Here is an 18,515-nt window from a genome sequence, read left to right as displayed (position 1 = left end):
CTTTATGTAGCTCATTCCCCAATTTTATGATTACATACCTAGTAAGTGGGTAACATATAAAAACCAGAAATTATTAGATTGCTATTGATTTGGATTAACTCTCTCCATCTATAGATCAGTTCACTCAATATTATTCCGTATTTTTTTGCAGGACTCTTATTAAATTCTAGTTATTATAAAGTAATAAATTATGCATGGACTTAAAAGATTCTCCTGTTTTCCCATCATCTGTATCCATCTTGTGTATAAATCTTATCGAGTGTTATTTCTCACTAACTTTCAATTGTCCCAATCAAATCCAATTTAATTTTACTCCCTTTGACCATTTACTATCCTGATTGTCTTTAACTCATTTCTCCATGGAGTTGATAATTTTAAAATGTTAGTTACTTCATGTGTAACAAATCGCATTTTCACAATCATACCAGTATCACAATATCATGCCACATATTCTTGAATTTTAAGAGATCTTCTAAAATTTCATAAGGTGTGTCTGTCCAAAGAGCAATGCTTATCCTATGCATGGTCCAAAATTTTCAGGTTTCAGGATATCAAGTGTAGATTTTTTAAAAGAAATGTCCATGGGGAAAGGTATACACATGTTCAACGGAAAAATATTGTTACCATTTTTATTTATTCTCTTCTCTAGGATACACACTAATCACAGATTGATTTAATTAAATTACCCAAGTCAATTGTTCCAATTCCCTCTCCTATCTCTATCATGAAGTTGAAATGGGCCAACCATTAATTATGTTCTATTTCATTCATGAGCTGTAAAGGAATTTTACTGTCAAATACAAGACTTTAACAGAAATCATACAAGTTAGATGCCTGTCTTATATTTTTATACTTTAGATAGTATTTTACTTTTTTTATTTGAAAGCTGTCCCAAATTCAAATAGCAATGTTGTTGGGCTGACAAGTTTGGTGCTGTTCAATTTATTCCTTTCCAAAAGATATTTTGATAAACATTTTTTTTATTTTTTTTTTAAAGTTTATCTCCCTCAAACTTCACACAAACTTTCCCTTTGTGTGCTTTAAGAAGCAATTTATAACAATTATATTTTCTTTTTTTTATGCCTAGACTGGGTACTTCTACATAAGACTGAAGTGCATGTACTCCTTTTGGGTGTAACATGCATATTGTCAATACTTTGTCTCAGGAGATAAAAATAGTCTGAATAGTTAAGCCAGGTCTCTGCAAGGCAAAGTCTTTAGCAAAAATTTGGTGCCAATAGACATGGCCTTGAATTGTAAACTCTGATAGATTGCTTGTATTTTTTGACTTTGAAAACTGACATCACCATTATTATTTTAAAAAAGCACAAATTGTAACTGTGCAAAAGATCAATGGGTTAATTTGTCCAAAATATCTAAATGTTGAAACTTAAAATGCCATAATTGTCAATACATGTTAATATAGCAAAATGAAAGTTAGGCTGTGATTTTAAAAAGTGGCTATCAGAAGCAAGAGTTACTTTACTGCTTGTATGCAGGGGATGGGATTGGATCGGATCATCAGCGGCTAGGTAGGAAACAAGTTGGGGAGTAGGGAAGAAGTAGTGGTTCAAAGAGATGTGTTATTGTTTGGGGAAAGTAGGTGCACAGACTGGGCTGCACCAGGGCTCTCTTGGAACTGTAACTGTACTGTCCAACGTCAAAATTATTCTTTGCTTTTATTTTCTAGTGTCCATTGTAATACTGTGGGATTAAGATCATAATTATACAGATCTGCGAATAGTACGGTGCTTGTTCAGCATGCTGCAAAGTTGTATTATCCTCACTGAGGACAATGCTGCTATTTAGAAGCAGAATATGAGTGCAATGTTTTGCTCAAACAAAAAGAATACTGCTGCGCTGTCCACTAGTTGTATTAATAGAAGTTCTGGGAGATTTTATCTGTTTCCTGCTTCCTTCCTGCAGGATGATACAGCACAAGAGCGAGACATGCAGGTAGCAGTAACTGGAAAATTGAGAAAGCACTTTAACCCAGTAGCAAAGCAGAGCAACAGTACTGCTGGCGTCAGTGTTATAATGGTGAGTCAGACAATGCAAATATAAATCTCGTCAATTGAAGAAAATCTTCAACTTAAAATTTCACATGGTTCAACCATGTTACTAATATCTTCTTTACATCCATCCTCCTAAACAGTGCCTCGATCAAAGGCTGTAGGAGGATACTCATTCATGCTGCACCTCAGACTGTTGAGATACAAGTTGATGCCTGTGATTTCCCACATTAAGTCCATAAGGGGAACTAATAAAGTATCTTTGGTGCAAAACCTGTCTCTAGATTAACAATGGTCGAGATTTGACATAAAGGATAAAGTCTAAAAACTACTCTCGGAAAGAGAAAATGTTCAGCCAGAGGAAGAAATGAAGAAATGAAAGCAAATAACACTTACTGGTGGAATGAAAATTCTGTACTTTTGTCTGCTAATTGCCTTGACTTCCCTTCTCTTTTGGTTTTCTCTATTTCATTTGATTCCATCTTTTTCTAATCTTTCTCATGCTTTTTTCCAATGTTCCCTCTGGCTCTTTCACCTCTTCTCTCTTCCTTCTGCGTGCTTAGTTTCCAATCTCCCCTCTTCATAGCTCCCTCTTCCAAGGGACTTGTAGAAGGATTTACAAATGGGTTTAGGTGAGGTAAGTCAGGAACAGGCTTATATGGGGCATAACCACCAAGGCAGAACAGTTGATTAGAAGAGGTCAAATGGCTTGTTTCCGCAATGTAAATTCTAAGTAATTCACTCCTTTTCCTCTTCATCCTTCTCATTCTCCTTTCTTCCGTTCCATTTCTCCCTCTCTCTCTTGTTGTCCTCCTTTGCCCCCTCAGCTGCTTGCCTTAAAGTAAATGGATTGTAAAGTTGGACAAGGTGTAAAAAAGTGACATTTCAATCCCATGTGTTCTGCTACTTGGACAGTTTGTTTTAAAATTATTTCTGAAAGATTTCAGGAACAGAGACAGAAATGTTCAGAGTTCTAATGGACGTAGATGAGTGAAGGTGGGCTACATGTGTTGACTAAACTGTATTCCAGATAAAATTGTTTAATGTATCAGGTTGGAGTTAAAAGGAGACTATCCTCTAGAAATGTCCATTTTCATTTTCTGTGTTTTAGTGGCAGCACAAGAAACAACTGCATTTTAGAATCAATAGTATCTAAATCTGTTTGATTCCAGACTCAGCCTGTCTATAGACTGATTATTTTACCCCAGGGATGGCACAGTGGTACATAGTGATCTCTAAATGGGTTTTTAATAAGTATACATTTTGGCTTTGTCAGCGATAAGATTCACCCACTGGCAATGTGGGCTTCAATTGAGATCTATTCTGCACAACACTTTTGGATAGGCTCCCTGTTGATTCCCCACTATAAGGTCACTGCTGGAAACTACTCCGTTATTACAAGCAGTGAGGTGTTCATGTGGGGACAGCTTCTGTCAGAAAATATATCCCACCAGCTGCAGTTGCCTTCTTACAATTTGGTGGCAGGCTAGAACTGGCAGTGTTTACAACGAGACAACACTATGGTGTGGCTTCTCCCATTCTCCTTTTGGGAATGAGATGGCATCATCTCCCATACCAAATTGCATTGTTAATAAAAGCTGCATTATCCCCTTTGTCATTATGTTGCAATTATTTGTGCATCAGGAAATGAAATGAGGCAAAAAAATTTCCTTCTGCCAGCCATATTTACCTGGGGCCAGTGGAGAAATAACAAATAGCCCTACACGAATGAACTATTTCAGGAAGACATATCAGCCAGAGTCCTTACTCCTGATATTATCCAATGACTCTGCCAAAATGTGTATATGTGGCAGTCAACCTCATCTGCACCTGAAATTTATATTACACATGTGTCCTCAAACCCCACAAAAATTTAAGTGCACACATATAATTCTGGCCTTTTGACGTGCTCTGATTTTAATCCCTCCACCATTGTTGGCTACGCCTCAGCTATCAAGGCCATGAGTCTGAAATTTTGTCATGATACTGTCCGCCTCTCTATCTCACTTCCCTCCTTTTAAGATCTGCCTTCAAACTTATCTTCTGTGGAAAAAACTTTTGATCAGCAGACCTAATATTTTTCTGTGTCTCAGTGTCATACTTTGTTTTATGTTGTTCCTGTGAAGCATCTTTACAAGATACTGTACAAACATAAGATGTTTCGGTTGTTGTACGTTGGGCCCTGTCTTCATATGGACAGAATTCCAATGTCTGACATTCAGAAGAAACAAAGTGTAAACTGTTCAAAAATATAGGGTAGGCTACAGAGCTCTGCCAAGGCAGGTGCAGGGAAGGCTACCTTAATAAAGAACATTCACAGTAAACTAACATTGAAAGCAAAAATACTGAAAAAAGAAAACTCTTCACCAGAAGAAAAAAAGTTAACAAAGAAACATCCTGTCATGAAAGTAGGATTAATGTCTGCAAAATTAAGCCATGTTTTCTTTTTGGAATTGCCAATCGACATACTGAATCTCTTCAGTATTTAATATGTATATATTTCAAAAATCTCTTCTTAAAATCTTTTTGCCAATGGGTTTTGTACTGATTAAAATTAAGAATATTTGAGAATAGGCTGCTTTGTGAATTCAGGTTCAGATTCTGTGGTTGGCCGAATCCCCGCCAGTTTAGATCAAAGCTCTTTTCGTTCTGTTCCAAAATGAACATAGGATGTTGCCTGTGCTGGAGAGTTTCAGTTATGAAGAGAGACTGGAGAGTCTGGGATTGTTTTCCTTGGAGCAGAGAAGATTGAGGGAGGAATATAATTGAGATGTATAAAATTGAGGGGCATACATAGGGTAGACAGGAAGAGACTTTCCCTTTGGTGGAGAGATCAGTGATCAGGGGCTATAGATTTAAGTTGAAGGGATGTGAAGAAAACATAACAATGGTGGAGGCAGAAACCCTCATAACATTTAAGAAATATTTAGATGTACACTTGTGATACCAAGGCATGTGAGGCTATGAACCAAGTGGTGGAAAATGGGATTAGGATAGTTAGATGCTTGTTTATGACTGGCACACACTTGATGGGCCAAAGGGCCTTTTTCTGAGCTGTAGCTGTCTGTGACTTGTTTCTCCTTGTGGAAAAGGATACAACTGAACTTTAAATGAGCAATGGCTCACGTGTGGTGTCCAACCACCACTAACTGCATCGGGGCCTTTATTTGCCAACTGCCTGAAATGAGCATAGACTTCAGTCCAAGATTGGAGCAAGTATCCTGTGCCCATTTTGGAAAAACTTCCTAACCCTTGTTAAAACTTGCATTCCACAAGCTCTGACTGGTTTTGCTTCTTGCAAATCATGTAGGTTGTTCCAAACTGATAGGTAACTTTTTTTTTCCTTATCTCTTTGTTATCTTTCGGGGTGGTCACCTAGACGCCAAATCCTCTGGGAGCGGGTCGGAAGGCAAAGCCGGAGTCTGTTTGAGTATATAACGGAGTAAAATTACTGATGCAGCGAACATTGCGAAACTTAAAAAAAAACTAATTTTGAATAATTAACTAAGATGAGATGGCAGGCCAGGTGATGTGTTGTAGCTGTATGATGTCGGAGCTAGCTGATCCCATTGAGAACGGCAGCGACCACATCTGCAGCAAGTGTTGGCTGCTTGAGGAGCTCTGGCTCAAAATTGATGAGCTGGAATCCGAACTCCAAACACTGCGGCACATCTGGGAGGGGGAGAAATACCTGGATGCTGTGTTCCAGGAGGCAGTCACACCTGGTAGATTAACTAATGTTAATTCGATCGTCGGGCAGGGACAGCAGTGTGTGACTGCAAGTGAGGCAGGTAGAGGGACCCTGCAGACAGGAACACAGGAGCCGCAGCCCTTTACATTGTCCCACAGGTATGAGGCACTTGCTCCCTGCGTGGATGAGGAACAGGGCTGCAGGAAGGATGAGTCAACTGACCATGGCACCATGGTCCAGGAGGCCATTCAAGAGGGGGGAGCAAAAAGACAGATTGTAGTTGTAGGGGATTCCATCATCAGGGGGATAGACAGTATTCTTTGCGAGCAGGATGGAGAATCCCGCATGGTGTGTTGCCTGCCCGGGTGCGAGACATCTCTGACTGGCTTGAGAGGATACTAGAGAGGGAGGGGGAGGATCCAGTTATTGTGGTCCATGTAGGTACCAACAACATAGGCAGGACTAGGAAAAGAGACCTGTTTCGGGATTATGAAAAGCTAGGAACAAAATTTTAAAAAAAACAGGTCTTCAAGGGTCATAATCTCTGGATTGCTCCCCGAGCCACGTGCAAATTGGCATAGGGAGGCGAGGATCAGGGAAGTAAACACGTGGCTAAAAGAGTGGTGTGGGAAAGAGGGTTTCCTTTTCATGGGGCACTGGCATCAATTCTGGGACAGGAGGGATCTATACCGCTGGGATGGACTCCACCTGAACAGGGCCAGGTCCAGTGTTCTGGCGAAAAGGGTTAACAGGGTGGTTAATAGGACTTTAAACTAGTAATTAGGGGGGAAGGGAGAAGTGAGCGTAGAGGGAGAATAACAATTAATGTAAGGCAAAGCAGCAGGTTAGCAGGTGACGAGGAAGCTTCAACTCCATGGAAAATCAGGAAAAAAAGTTAAAGGGAAGGAGAACTCAAGAGCTGTTAGTAATGGAGGGAATAGGACCCAAAAAGAAGGTGCAAAAAACTGGCATAAGGGCACTTCATCTGAATGCTCGGAGCATTCGAAACAAGGTGGATGAGTTGACGGTGCAAATCATGGCAAATGGGTATGATTTAGTGGCCATTACAGAGACATGGTTACAGGATGGTCATGACTGGGAGTTAAATATCCAGGGGTATCAAACTGTTCAGAAGGACAGACAGGAAGGTAAGGGAGGTGGTGTTGCTCTGATTTTTAAGGATGATATCAGGGCGGTAGTGAGAGATGATATAGGTTCTACTGAACAAAACGTTGAATCCATTTGGGTGGAAATTAGGAATAGCAGGGAGAAGAAGTCACTGATAGGTGTGGTCTATAGGCCACCAAATAATGACATCGTGGTGGGGTGGGCAATAAACATAGAAATAGCTAATGCATGTAAAAATGGTACAGCAATTATCATGGGGGATTTTAATCTATATATCGATTGGTCAAACCAGGTCGGTCATGGCAGCCTTGGGGGGGGTTCATAGAATGTATCCGCGATAATTTCCTTGAACAATATGTAATGGAACCTACGAAGGAGCAAGCTATCCTAGATCTAGTCCTGTGTAATGAGACAGGAATAATTAATGATCTCACAGTTAGGGATCCTCCAGGAAGAAGCGATCACAGTATGGTCGAATTTAAAACACAGATGGAGCGTGAGAAGGTTAAATCCAGTACCTATGTCCTGTGCTTAAACAAAGGAGACTATGAAGGAATGAGGAAGGAGTTAGCTAAGGTAGAATGGGGGCAAAAACTTTATGGTGGGTCAATTGAGGAACAGTGGAGGACTTTCAAAATGATTTTTCACAGTGCTCAGCAGAAGTATATTCCAGTGATAAGGAAGAACTGTAGGAAGAGAGACAGCCAGCCATGGATGTCTAAGGAAATAAACGAAAGTATCAGATTGAGAAAAAACACATACAAAAAAGCAACGAGTAGTGGGAAACTAGTAAACTGGGAAATCTTTAAAGGCCAACAGAAAGCCACAAAAAAATTTATAAAGAAAAGTAAGATAGATTATGAGAGTAAACTAGCTCAGAATATAAAAACAGGCAGCAAAAGTTTCTATAAATATGTAAATCGTAAAAGAGTGGCAAAGGTAAACATTGGTCCTTCAGAGGATGAGAAGGCCAATTTAATAACTGGGAACGAGGAAATAGCCGAGACATTAAACAGTTATTTCGTGTCGGTCTTCACAGTGGAAGACACAAATAACATGCCGAAAACTAATGGCAAGAAGGTTATAGCAGGTGAGGACCTAGAAACTATCATTATCACTAAGGAGGCAGTGCTGGGCAAGCTAATGGGGCTAAAGGTAGACAAGTCTCCTGGCCCTGATGAAATGCATCCCAGGGTACTAAAAGAGGTGATGGGGTAAATAGCAAATGTACTAGTAATTATTTACCAAAATTCACTGGACTCTGGGGTGGTTCCCGCAGATTAGAAAACAGCCAATGTGACGCCACTGTTTAAAAAAGGAAGTAGACAAAAAGCAGGTAACTATAGGCCAGTTAGCTTAACTTCGGTAGTGGGGAAAATGCTTGAATCTATCATTAAGGAAGAAATAGCAAGACATCTGGATATAAATTGTCCCATTGGGAACACCCAGCATGGGTTCATGAAGGGTAGGTCATGTTTAACTAATTTGGTGGAATTCTTTGAGTACATTACTTGCATGGTGGACAATGGGGAACCTGTGGATGTAGTGTATCTGGATTTCCAGAAGGCATTTGACAAGGTGCCACACCAAAGGCTGCTACACAAGATAAAGTTGCACAGTATTACAGGTAATATATTGGCATGGATAGAGGATTGGTTGACCAGTAGAAAGCAAAGAGTATGGGTAAATGGGTGTTTTTCTGGTTGGCGGTCAGTGGCTAGTGGTGTGCCTCAGGGATCAGTGTTGGGACCACAGTTGTTTACAATTTACATCGATGATTTGGAGTTGGGGACTAAGTGTGGTGTGTCAAAATTTGCAGATGACACTAAGGTGAGTGGTAGAGCAAAGTGTGCAGAAGACACTGAAAGTCTACAGAGGGATATAGATAGTCTAAGTGAGTGGGCAAAGGTCTGGCAGATGGAGTACAATGTTGATAAGTGTGAGGTCATCCATTTTGGCAGGAATAACAGCAAAATAGACTATGTTTTAAATGGTAAAAAATTGCAGCACGCTGCTGTGCAGAGGGACTTGTGTGTCCTTGTGCATGAATCGCTGAAGGTGGGATTGCAGGTGCAGCAGGTGATTAAAAAGGCAAATGGAATTTTGTCTGCCATTGCTAGAGGGATGGAGTTTAAAAACAGGGAGGCTATGCTGCAGCTGTATAGGGCCCTGGTGAGGCCACACCTGGAGTACTGTGTGCAGTTTTGGTCTCCTTACTTGAGAAGAGATATACTAGCATTGGTGGGGGTGCAGAGGAGATTCACTCGGTTGATTCCAGAGTTGAGAGGGTTGGATTATGAGGAGAGACTGAATAGACTGGGATTATACTCATTGTAATTTAGAAGAATGAGGGGAGATCTTATAGAAACATATAAGATTATGAAGGGAATGGATAAAGTGGAGGCCGGGAGGTTGTTTCCGCTAGCAGGTGAAACTAGGACTAGAGGGCATCGCCTCAAAATAAAGGGAAGCAGATGTAGGACTGAGGTCAGGAGGAACTTCTTCACCCAAAGGGTTGTGAATCTGTGGAAGTTCCTGCCCAGTGAAGCGGTTGAAGCTACCTCACTGAATGTTTTTAAGGCAAGGCTCGATAAATTTTTGAACAGTAAAGGAATTAAGGGTTATGGTGAGTCGGCGGGTAAGTGGAGCTGAGTCTCAAAAAGATCAGCCATGATCTTATTAAATGGCGGGACAGGCTTGAGGGGCCAGATGGTCTACTCCTGCTCCTCGTTCTTATGTTCTTATGTAATGTGGAGCCAGAGGGGCACGAGTGCTTTCCTGCTTCTACATCAATATTGCAGGCCACTGCTGTCCGATGTTCCCTCTAACACTGTTTTCTTCTCTGCAGACCTCCAAGGTATATGCAGTGCAGCGACTTCCAAAACCAGAAGTCAGTGCTGGGAACGGCGTTGGAACGCCAATCGACATTTGGAGCAGTAGCCTAGATGGAATGTTGCTACTGATATCATGCTGTTTCTCCCCCCCCCCGCCCTGACCTACAAGCATACATCATATGACTTTGGAGCAGTAATAGGCCATTTGGTCCCTTGAGCCTGTTGAGCTATTTCACAAAATTATGGATGATCATTGTGACTCAACTTACCTCCTTTCTTCTCCCCCCGCCTCCAATAAGAACATAAGAACTAGGAGCAGGAGTAGGCCGTCCGGCCCTTCGAGCCTGCTCCGCCATTCAATAAGATCACGGCTGATCTTTTCGTGGACTCAGATCCACTTACCCGCGTTCTTACCGTAACCCTTAATTCTTTTATTGTTCAAAAAAAATCTACCTTTTCTTTGAAAACATTTACTGAAGTAGCGTCAACTACTTCACTGGGCAAGGAATTCCATAGATTAACAACCCTCTGGGTGAAGAAATTCCTTCTCAATTCAGTCCTAAATCTGCTCCCTCTAATCTTGAGGCTATGCCCCCTTGTCCTAGCTTCATCTGCCAGTGGAAACATCCTCTCTACTTCTATCTTATCTATTCCCTTCATAATTTTATATGTTTCTGTAAGATCCCCCCTCAATCTTTTGAATTCCAACTAATATAATCCCAATCTACTCAGTCTCTCCTCATAAGCCAACCCCCTCAACTCCGGAATCAACCTAGTGAACCTCCTTTGCACCCCCTCCAGTGCCAGTACATCCTTTCTCAAGTAAGGAGTCCGAAACTGCACACAGTACTCCAGGTGTGGCCTCACCAGCACCTTGTACAGCTGCAACATAACCTCTCTGCTTTTTATTTCAATCCCTTTAGCAATGAAGGACAAAATTCCATTTGCCTTCCTAATTACTTGTTGTACCTGCAGACCTACCTTCTGTGATTCATGCACAAGGACACCCAGGTCCCTCTGCATAGCAGCATGCTGCAACTTTTTACCATTCAAGTAATAATCCTTTTTACTATTACTCCTCCCAAAATGTATGACTTCACATTTATTTACATTGTATTCCATCTGCCAGACCTTTGCCCACTCACTCAATGTATCTATGTTCCTCTGCAAAGTTTCACAGTCCTCTGCACACTTTGCTTTGCCACTCATCTTAGTGTCATCTGCAAACTTTGACACCCTACACATGGTTCCCAACTCCAAATCATCTATATAAATTGTAAATAATTGCGGTCCCAACACCGATCCCTGAGGCACACCACTAGTCACTGACTGCCAGCTAGAATTGCACTCATTTATCCCCACTCTTTGCTTCCTGTTAGTCAACCAATCCTCTATCCATGCTAATACTTTACCCTTAATGCCATGCATCTTTATCTTATGCAGTATCCTCTTGTGCGGCACCTTTCATTCCCCTGTTAAAGAAAACATTTTTAAAAATTGGACAGTCCTGCCTCTCCTATTGCCAGGGCAAAAGAATTCCACAGAAAAATGATCCTCCAAGATAAAAACAATTTTCTTCATCTGTCTTTAATGGAAGACCTCTTATTTTAAACTGTGTCCCTGAGTTATAGTCGCCCCAAAGGGAACCATCATCTTCTCATTCACTCCATCCATTCGCCTCAAAATTTATCTTTCTCAGAAAGATCACTTCTCACTCTCCTAAACTACAGTAGATAAGTGTTCAACCTGTCCAGTCCTTCCACGCAATATAAACCTGGGCCCAATTGTATTGACAATTTAGAGGTCGTCCCAGCACTCTTTAAATAATGGACAATTTAGGACAATCCACTGGCCTTTCAGTTAGGCCTCTGGCACCAGGCTTATAACCAGAGAGGATCAGAAGACAACAGTCAGAGACTCCATTAGTGTCTTCCTTATTTCTGTCAGAATTCTGGTATATATTTCATCTGGCCTTACCTGCTTTCCACAATACTAATTTAATATTTCCCCATTTGGTCTTTAGCCCTTTTCTTTCTTTTCCTCTTGTTCTTTATGTGTTGATAAAACATATTTGGGTTTTCTTAATTTCACTTGCCAATAATTTTTCAAGCCCTGTCTTTGTTTATTAATTTCACCCTGTACTTGCATTATTCTATGAGGCTGTCTGTCGGATTAAGTTTCCCATATCGGGCACAAGCTTTTTGTTTTTGCCTTTTCATGTTCTCTATCTTCTCTGACATGCAGGGAGCACTAGGTTTGGGAAACCTCTCCTTTTTTAATTGTTGTTCTGAACCTTCACTCTCTGTTCCTTGACTGTCTCCCACTATATTTAACAGTGATTTATCTTTAAGTAGTTATTTCTAGATCATTTTTTGCCAAATCACATCTTGACCTTTGTAGAAGTGAACTTTCCTTTATGCTGGATTTGAATGGCCTGGTAATAAGTGTGTGTGGATCCATAATATAAAACATACATAGTTTGAACACAGTCAGCACCATTGTTCAACAGGTATAGCTGATGTTGGGAAATTAGAATTTGATGGTGCTGCAATGAACAATTTTCTTTTTAGGTTGGATTTGAGGCATCACAGTTGGCGGAGGGTGAAGGAAGATTTTCATTTACCTAACGAACCTGGAACCACTTGATACTGAGAGTGTAGGCTGGAATTGCACAAGCTTGAGGAGCCCAGGATCAGGGCCAGGTGGGGTCCTGATTCCACGCAGGCCTGCAGCAAAAATGGCTGCCTTCACATGACAGAGGGACTCGATGCTCCTGGTCCAATCAGATTGCCAGCAGTTCTGGAGCTTCAGCAAACCCACTGGCAGAGACAGGGTTGGATCTGCGATGGTGTCTCTGTATAGATGCCCTCAGAGGCATTTGTGAAATTTACAAATGATGAATACCGGAGTTAGTGGACCCTGTAGAGAGCAGTGGAAACACTTCTGGTGGAATAATTCACACTGTATGTGCAACCTTTCATACTCAAAACCTCCTCCTTAGGGATGGAGCTTCTGGTTTTAATGCCCAACTTCCTCTCCCCACTGACCCCTCAACCCACCATGGGGAGTCATAGAATCTCTACAGTGTGGAAGCAGGCCATTTAGCCCATTGAGTCCACACTGACCCTTTGAAAAGCATCCGACCCAGACCCACCACACCACCGCCACCTACTTATTGATGTAATCCTGCATTTCCCATGGCCAATTCACCTAACCTGAACATCTTTGGACTATGGGAGAAAACCAGGGGACCCACGCAAACACAGGGAGAACGTGCAAACTTCACACAGCTGCCCGAGGGTAGAATCGAACACAGGTCGCTGGTGCTATGAGGTAATAGTGCTAGCTACTGTGCTGCCCCAATTGTGGGAGCTTCCAATAACTATGAGGGGCTCTCTCAAAGCAGCAAGTCCACTCCTGATTAAGTCCTTCGCTATCATAATTAGCCGTCCATCTTTGCAGAATAATCGCTGGCTCTGATTTCAGACTGTCCCTGAACACGTTCACAACAGACGGACAGCATCAGGAAGCTGTCTTGAAGTTTATCCCCCTGCCCCCCCGACCCCCAAAATAAGTCCGCACATGCAGCAGGATAAAATAGAGCTGTGGATGTCCACAGTGTGAACATGCTCCATTTAACAACAAATAATATTTGTGTAGTTTCCCCCTCGCACGCTGAAAGCAATCATAGACCACTTACAGAACAGGAGGTTAAGAGGTGAGATAACAAGGTGTAGAGCTGGTGAACACAGCAAGCCAAGCAGCATCATAGGAGCAGGAAGGCTGACGTTTCGGGCCTAGACCCTTCATCAGAAGAGGTGGCCCCAGGTTCAGAAAAAGTCAGAGATGGTTGGAAACGGATTTATGTCAGGATTTTGAATGCAAAGGGAGTTAGGAAGAGGATAGCCGAGCCCAGGTGTGAGTGAAGCTCAGAAAAATCTGAGAAACACTGTGTCAGAGGAACGGAGGATAATTACAGTCTCATCCAGCCCACAGCATTCGGCTTTCATTTGAATAACTAAGCAATGCATCAAAAAAATAAATGAGGGGGGGCAAAAACTGTTCCTTCCAATATTTCCATCAAATACTGTATTCAAACATGTTGAGGTAGAACTTTAACAGGATTTCTCTCAGTCACCTTTGTCACCATTTCCATATGTCAGAACATCAGAAACTCACTGAGCTACCACACAGCAGCTGTTCTTCCATTGACCTTTCCCAGAATTAGAGATGTTCTCCCCATGTCTGCTTGGGTTTCTGCCGGGTGCTCCGGCTTCCTCCCACAGTCTAAAGATGTGCAAGTTAGGTGGATCGGCCATGCTAAATTGTCCATAATATTCCGGGATCTGTAGGTTAAGTGCGTTAGTTATGGGAAATATAGGATTAGGGGATGAGTCTGGGTTGGATGGTCTTCAGAAGGTCTGTGTGGACTTGTTGGGCTGAGTGGCCTGTTTCCACCCTCTGGGGATTCTATGATTTATGATTCTATGAGAGGGACATCAGGAAAGATACTGCAGATTCTGGGAACAGTGAATAATATTTCCCGAGTTAGTGGGAGCGTCTGCATCTGCTCAATAAGTGAGAGACCAAAAATCAATGCTTCTGATTCTGATTTATTGATAGAACGGCACATCATATATTTTAAATAGTAGTGTTGAAATTGCTATTTTACAAGATTGCCATGTATCACTGTTTTTAAAAAGACAGGCGTCAGCCCTTTTTTTTGATTATCTAGATGCAGCAAGAAGTGCAGTGCAATGATTAATATCCTTTATGGACACTAGAAGATTATAAGGTAGGTCTGAGATGGGAATTAATGGCACTAGAAGGGGTTAATACTGTTTTCTTCTGTCAGGTGCTATATCAGCATGGAATCAAAATGTTGAAGATATAGACAAATGATAGAAAAAAATATATTGTTTATTCACTTTTTTTTGAAACCCACTGCAGTACCATTGTACTGATTCATTTTAGGCCAGATCTCATCCCAGCATTAAAAAAAGCAGCATGTATAGTTTGATAGCTCCAATTATAGAACATTGGATCGAACCAAATGACTCCAAGTTCAGATCTGACATTTGAACCCGTTATCAGTCAAGTTTCATGAGAGTTCTGCAGACAGTTGATTGGTGATTGAAAAATGTATCTCTCTTCAGAGAGATATATGGAAACATTGAAGACAGAAATGAAAGAGCCCTCAATATGTTGAGAAACAAACAAACGGCCAACACCATTGGTGTTTCCTTTGACTGGACTCTAAATCGAAAATGTAGTTGATTCATTGTATCTCTCGAGTTCCTCATGTTTTCTCTTGACCAATTTGCAGTTCCCTCTGGCCACTGCTTCTGAGCAGTTTATTCCATATATTCACCTTCCTTTGTGGTCAACTAATTGCATCTAACTCAACTGAGTTTGAGCATACAATATTGCAGTTTGTAATTATGTCAAAAATATTATTTAATTTTAGCCTATCCATACCCATTAGATGTTTAAACACTTCAATAAGACTACTTGGTACAAGCATTCCCAGTTACCAGAGCCTTTTTTTGCATAGCTGAGGTGTATATTTAAGATTTTGCTTATTTGGTGTGGATCTAGAATCATATTTGGGCCAGACTAGGTAAGGATTGCAGTTTTCCTCCCCTAAAGGATATGAGTGAACCAGATGGGTTTTTACAATTGATAGTGGCTATTATACAAACTAATTTTGATTCCTGAATTTTAGTTGAAGTTAAATTGCTATGGTGGCATTTGAACCGATGACCTAGAGCATGAGCCTGGGCATTACCACTACACCAATACCTTCCCTCAGTTTAAGCTATTTGCTATATGTTGCATGCTCTCCTATTCTTATTTACCCCACTGTAATGAGGAGAAGTAGACAGTTCTACACTAGATCCAGACCAGTCGTTTATACAAATTCACTGTTGAGTAGAATTTTTACTTTAAAGCTCTTGACTAGACATCCTTAGATCTCTTTACTATCATCACATATTGTGCTTGTAATAGCATTTAAACTATAGCCATCAGTGATCAGACTTCCAGTCTCTTCTGATGATTTGGATTTAATCACATGTCCCAATAGTTTAGCATATAATGTCCCACCATATCACCCAATGCCCCTCACCGTACCTTTCTGGTTTCAATCAGCTTTCCACCTGCATTGAAGTTCCCACCCTCTGTTTTGATACCTGTAGTCTTGTGAAGGATAACGGAATTATTATAGGGGGAGGATACAGAAAATAAGCAAGTAAAGTTAATTATTTTTGATGTGGAGGTGCCGGTGTTGGACTGGGTAGACAAGGTCAGACGTCACATGACACCAGGTTATATTCTAACAGGTATTTTTGAAATCACAAGCTTTCGGAGCACTGCTCCTTCATCAGGTGAAGTGAAGAGTGCAACATGAACCCAAGATCACAGTTGAGGCCTTCTTTGTGGTTATGGAACTTGGCTATCAGTTTGTTCTTGGCGATTCTGCATTGTTGGGTATCTCAAAGGCCGCCTTAGAGGATGCTTTACCCGGAGATCGGAGGCTTTTTTTTCTATTCATTTGTGGGATGTGGCCTTTGCTTGCTGGCCAGTATTTCTTGCCCATCACTAGTTGCCCTTGAGAAGGTGGTGGTGAACTGCCTTCTTGAACTGCTGCAGTCCTCCTGCTGTGGGTTGACCCACAATGCTATTAGGGAGGGAATTCCAAGATTTTGCCCCAGCGACAGTGAAGGAACAGTGATGTATTTCCAGGTCAGGATGGTGAGTGGCTTGGAGGGAAACTTAGAGGTGGTGGTGCTGCCATATTTCTGATGCCTTTGTCCTTCTAGATGGAAGTGGTCGTGGGTTAAGAAAGTGCTGTCTGAGGATCTTTAGTGAATTTCTACAGTGCATGTTGTAGATAGTACACACTGCCGCTACTGAGTGTCAGCAGTGGAGGAAGTGGATGCTTGTGGATGTAGTGCCAATCAAGCGGGCTGCTTTGTCCTGGATTGTATCAAGCTTCTTGAGTGTTGTGGAGGCTGCACTCATCCAGGCAAGTGGAGAGTATTCCATCACACTCCTGACTTGTGCCTTGTAGATGGTAGACAGGCTTTTAAGATTCAGGAGGTGAGTTACTCGCCACAGTATTCCTAGCTTCCGGCCTGCTCTTGTAGCCACTGTATTTATGTGGTGAGTCCAGTTGAGTTTCTGGTCGATAATAACACCCAGGATGTTGATAGTGGGGGATTCAGTGATGGTAACACCATTGAATATCAAGGAACGGTGGTTAGATTGCCTCTTATTCGTGATGGTCATAGCCTGGCATTTGTGTGGCGCAAATGTCACTTGCCACTTGTCAGCCCAAGCCTGGATATTGTCCAGATCATGTTGCATTTGAACATGGACTGCTTCAGTATCTGAGGAATCACGAATGGTGCTGAACATTGTGCAATCATCGGCGAACATCCCCACTTCTGACCTTATGATAGAAGGAAGGTCATTGATGAAGCAGCTGAAGGTGGTTGGGCCTAGGATACTACCTTGGGAAACTCCTGCAGAGATGTCCTGGAGCTGAAATGATTGACCTGCAGCAACCACGACAACTTCCTATGTGTCAGTATGACTCCAACCATCAGAGAGTTTTCCCCGATACCCATTAATTCCAATTTTGCCAGGGCTCCGTGATGCCACATTCGGTCGATTGCAGCCTTGATATCAAGGGCTGTCACTCTCACCTCACCTCTGGAATTCAGCTCTTTTGTCCATGTTTGAACCAAGGCTGTAATGAGGTCAGGAGCTGAGTGGCCCTGGCGGAACCCAAACTGGGCGTCACTGAACAGGTGCTGCTTGATAGCACTGTTGATGACACCTTCCATCACTTTACTGATGATCGAGAGGAGACTGATGGGACGGTAATTGGCTGGATTGGATTTGTCCTGCTTTTTATGTACAGGACATACTTGGGCAATTTTCCACATTTTCGGATAAATACCAGTGTTGTAATTGCACTGGAACAGCTTAGCTAGGGGAGCGGCAGGTTCTGGAGCACAATTCTTCAATACTATAGCTGGAATGTTGTTAGGGCCTGTAGCCTTTGCAGTATCCAGTGTCTCCAACTGTTTCTTGATATAACTTGGAGGGAATCGAATTGGCTGAAAACGAGTATCTGTAATGCTGGGGACTACTGGAGGAGGCCGAGTTGGATCATCCACTCGGCACTCTGGCTGAAGATTGCTGCGAATGCTGATGTGCTGGGCTCTTCCATCATTGAGGACAGGGATATTTGTGGAGCCTCCTCCTCCAGTGAGTTGTTTAATTGTCCACCACCATTCACGGTATGGCAGGACTGCAGAACTTAGATCTGATCCGTTGGTTGTGGAATCACTTAGCTCTGTCTATCACTTGCTGCTTTCACTGTTTGGTGTACAAGTAGTCCTGTTTGGTGACCTCACCAGGTTGAACCTCATCTTCAGATATGCCTGTGCTGCTCCTCGCATGTCCTCCTGCACTCTCCATTGAACCAGGGTTGATCCCCTGGCTTGAAGGTAATGGTTGAGTGAGGGATATGCTGGGCCATGAGGTTACAGATTGTGCTGGAGTACAATTCAGCTGCTGTTGATGGCCCACAGTCCCTCATGGATGCCCAGTCTTGAGTTGCTAGATCTGTGCGAAGTCTGTCCCATTTAGCACAGTGATAGCGCCACATAACACGATGGAAGTTATTCTCATTGTGACGGCAGGACTTCATCTCCACAAGGACTGTGCAATGGTCACTCTTACCGATAGTGTCATGGACAGATGAAACTGCAGCTGGCAGATTGGTAAGGATGAGACAACAAGGTGCAGGGCTGGATGAACACAGCAGGCCAAGCAGCA

General features: G+C 42.1%; 1 protein-coding gene across 4 annotated transcripts in view; it reads left to right on the top strand.

Moving 5' to 3' along the window:
- Positions 1-18,515, top strand: part of dclk2a (doublecortin-like kinase 2a) — a 145,851-nt gene that overhangs the window by 117,075 nt on the left and 10,261 nt on the right. For 2 of the 4 annotated variants that reach the window (XM_048614735.1, XM_048614912.1), the window contains exon 13: positions 1,927-2,040. The exons of 1 other annotated variant lie outside the window; for it this stretch is intronic. In XM_048614735.1, coding sequence (XP_048470692.1) covers positions 1,927-2,040 — 114 coding nt within the window. Of the gene's footprint in view, positions 1-1,926; positions 2,041-14,400; positions 14,461-18,515 lie in introns of all 4 variants that reach the window. One more of the 4 variants, XM_048614852.1, reaches the window with a different exon arrangement.

The sequence above is a fragment of the Rhincodon typus genome, chromosome 1 (assembly GCF_021869965.1).
Source record: "Rhincodon typus isolate 14 chromosome 1, sRhiTyp1.1, whole genome shotgun sequence".
NCBI lineage: Eukaryota > Metazoa > Chordata > Chondrichthyes > Orectolobiformes > Rhincodontidae > Rhincodon > Rhincodon typus.
Note: the sequence above shows the minus strand (reverse complement) of the source record. Positions and strands in the feature narration are given on the sequence as shown.